Source organism: Amphimedon queenslandica, unplaced genomic scaffold (assembly GCF_000090795.2).
Source record: "Amphimedon queenslandica unplaced genomic scaffold, v1.1 AMPQUscaffold_11384, whole genome shotgun sequence".
NCBI classification, from domain to species: Eukaryota; Metazoa; Porifera; class Demospongiae; order Haplosclerida; family Niphatidae; genus Amphimedon; species Amphimedon queenslandica.
The window spans coordinates 1-3,344 of NW_003548374.1; the positions used below are offsets into that span (position 1 = coordinate 1).

Sequence of the window (3,344 nt, forward strand, 5' to 3'; positions counted from 1 at the left end):
TTTTATGTTTCATCAGTCGTATACATTTCTTCTAGTCGCTTTAATACAACTGAACGAGACGACCTATTAATAATAATAATAATAATAATTGGAACTAAAAACTTTTCATTTACATGTATGGTCAAAAATGGCTCCAAAATCACCCCAAGTTTTTATTACATTTTCTAATACATACTGATGTCCTTATGCTGTGTAGCAAGTTTGAGCTGATTCCGACTAAAACTTTTTGTGTTATAGCAATTAAAAAAGTCTCACATACCACCCATGTACAATACGTGGGATTAATGTAATAATAAGTACATGTGAGTAAGTGTAGCTCACCATTTCTTAGTGATTGATATTCTTCCAGAATATTCAAAAACATGAGCACAAGACCTAAATAAATAAATAAATCAATAAATAAATTTAAAAATACTTACTCTAGTATATCAAAGAAAGCTGATATTTCATTGCTCTCATTGTAAGCTCCACCCCCAGCCCCTCCCACTGGGGCCTGGTCCTCCAGCCTATTGGAGAGAGAGTAGGTCCTTGATAAAGGAACAGGAGCGTCAACACAATCCTGCCACCATTGATTGAGAACATCTAGTGAAGAGAATAAATAAATAAATAAATAAATAAACAAAATTTAAGACATCCATAAGAACATTGTGCTACAGATCAAACTGTTCTAAATATACAAAAAATATACAATGTTGTACATGTACATGTACAGTATTACAAATTGTTACAAATAAAAATAAATTTTTAGGAGACTAATCTAACTAAAAATGGGACACCCAAAGGCTAAAAATGGTACATTTCAGACCAAATATGGGAGACCAAAAGTCTCCTAAACTCCCTCTAAATCTAACAGTGATTAAGTTATCATTATTGGAGCTTACCGTCATTCAAATGTTTAACGACAAATAGAAAGCAGATCAATAAATCCCTGGTCTCCTCCCGATTGAAACTACACGCATTAACAGAGACAGGAGGAACAGGAGGAGGAGCTGGTACATTAGGATCAGGAGAGAGAGAGGGAGAGAGAGGAGAGGGAGAAGAAGGTTGAGATACCTCTCCATCAGGACACTGATCATCACCAGTGATATCAAGAGGGTTGATAGCCTCTATACCAGGAGCTGCCCCTGTAATAGGGTTCAGTTTAATATTCCCTTGGGATGACTTCTTTAATAGTGAAGGAGGACCAGTTCCTTCGTCAGTGTTAGCAGGTTCTGGGTCACTGGGCGGAGTTAAGGGCGGGGCAGTCCCTGGGGTAGGAGGGACGGATGGGGTGAGGGGAGGAGGTTCCTCTCTTCCTTTGTGCAGCTTTGATGAGTGTCTGAGGGTTATTGTCAGTAGAGGGAAGAATAGCCCACTGATCCTTTCCTTCTCCTCCTATGAAAGGTAATAGAAAATAATAATAATAATAATAATAATGATGATGATGATGATAATAATAATAATAATAACTACAGTAAGTACATGTAGTGTAGTAGTAGATGTATCAGGTTTACAAATGAATAATGACTGAAGTTAAAGGTTACATTAAAGCATTTAAAAATACAGCAACACAAATTACATTGTGTTCATGCAGGGCGGCTAGTGTCATGTGTCAACTGTTAACCACAAGAAAAGGAGAAGAGAGGGCAACCCACGATAGCCTTTTATAAATAACTGAGTATAAAAGGAGAGGAAATACTGAAGACAAGTAAGTCTAATACATGTCACACAAATCATACAATTTTTGAATGGGTTAACTTAACCCTGTCTTAACCCTTCAATAAAAACAATTAAACATTTAAAACATTTTAAACAGGCAAGGATAGAGGAAGAAATCAGGACAATATGTTGTATAGCAACACTGTTAATGAATTGAAGTTAATTCAACCTGCAGTGACCTGCTGCAATTGCTCTAGTGTCAACTGTCAACCACAATAAAGAACAGATGACTAAGAGAGGACGACCCACAATAGCCTTTTACAAATAACTGAGTATAAAAGGAGAGGGAATTTAATGTAAGTACACATTCACACTGCATCCTACTTCCCTTATAGGTAACAATTTTTGAATGGGTTAACTTAACCCTGTCTTAAACTATTAATTATAAACAGTTAAACATAAACAAGCAAGGGGCTGGGAGATAGAGGACAATCAGGACATACCGTACAGCCCTTTGCACAAAACCTGCACCTGTCTGATCACTTGACTTCATAAAATATTAAGTCTACCTAGTGGCTCATTGTCACATGACTAGAACTGGTGGTGGCAAGTTTTCTACAAAAGGCTGTACGTAGTAGTAACAGTTAATTAAATTTTAATACAATCAATTGAATATTAGAAACACTAAACAAAGGGCTGGGAGATCTATCCTCTTGTCCTCAAGAGGACAACCCATTAGACCCTTTACAAATAACTGAGTATAAAAGGAGAGAGAATGTACATGTATATGTAACTACAGTTTGTAGCACATGTGTTGCTTTAGTACATTCCAATTTTTGAATGGATTAACTTCACCCTGACTTTTTAAATTTTAATATAAATTTGAAACACTAACCAAGCAAGGGTCTAACAGTTAATGAATTCAGAATGACTGAAGTGCATATGTTACGCTATGCATGGCAAAATTTTCAAAGTGTTTGTACTTAAAGGAAAATAGATAAAAGGTGAAGTACTGTATAATAAAGCTACACTTAATACCGTATAGCTCCAAATTTTCGTTGGTCAAAATTTTTGTCAAATTCGTCAGGTACCTTTGCTTGACAAAATTTTTAACTGACGAAATTTTTGTTCCACGTGGGTAGCATGCAGATTAATAACAAAAATGACGAAAATTTTTATTGACGAAAATTAATTTTAACAAGAAATTAAGATTTTGACGAAATTTTTGACTGACAAAAATTTGGAGCTATACGGTATCTCGTTCTCACACACAAGCTCATATCCCTATATACTGTACATCAGATGATGGGGTTCAGTATATAGTAGATAAAGAAGGTAAACTAACAGTACATAAGATTAGTGAGCAAATACTTGATATTCCTAATCCTGATAATATACCAAAGAAACAAAGAAAATGTGACATATTCATAAATTTCAGAGGTACAGAGATACAAGCAATAGCTCAATATAGTGTCACTCAGAAAAAAGTGACTTTCTATCAAAACAAAACGAGTAACGACAATAATGAAATTAATAGTTTATATATTTTTATACTCTAATATATGTGGTACCAGCATTTTATTATTTTGTAAATATATTTTATTACATGTGTATTTTGTCCTCCATCATTTGCTCTTCAAAAAAATGAAGAATGTGAAAATACAAAAAATATAAAACGCACACATCAGATCTACATTGTAAACCAG

At 34.6% G+C, this 3,344-nt stretch overlaps 1 protein-coding gene across 1 annotated transcript in view; it reads right to left on the reverse strand.

Moving 5' to 3' along the window:
- Window positions 1-2: 2 nt before the first annotated feature.
- LOC109589368 (dedicator of cytokinesis protein 9-like) overlaps window positions 3-3,344 on the reverse strand; it is a 9,434-nt gene continuing 6,092 nt past the window's right edge. The window contains exons 10-13 of the mRNA XM_020005462.1: window positions 882-1,374; window positions 420-582; window positions 322-375; window positions 3-63 (exon numbers count right to left, since the gene is read on the reverse strand). Coding sequence (XP_019861021.1) covers window positions 3-63; window positions 322-375; window positions 420-582; window positions 882-1,374 — 771 coding nt within the window. The remainder of the gene's footprint in view (window positions 64-321; window positions 376-419; window positions 583-881; window positions 1,375-3,344) is intronic.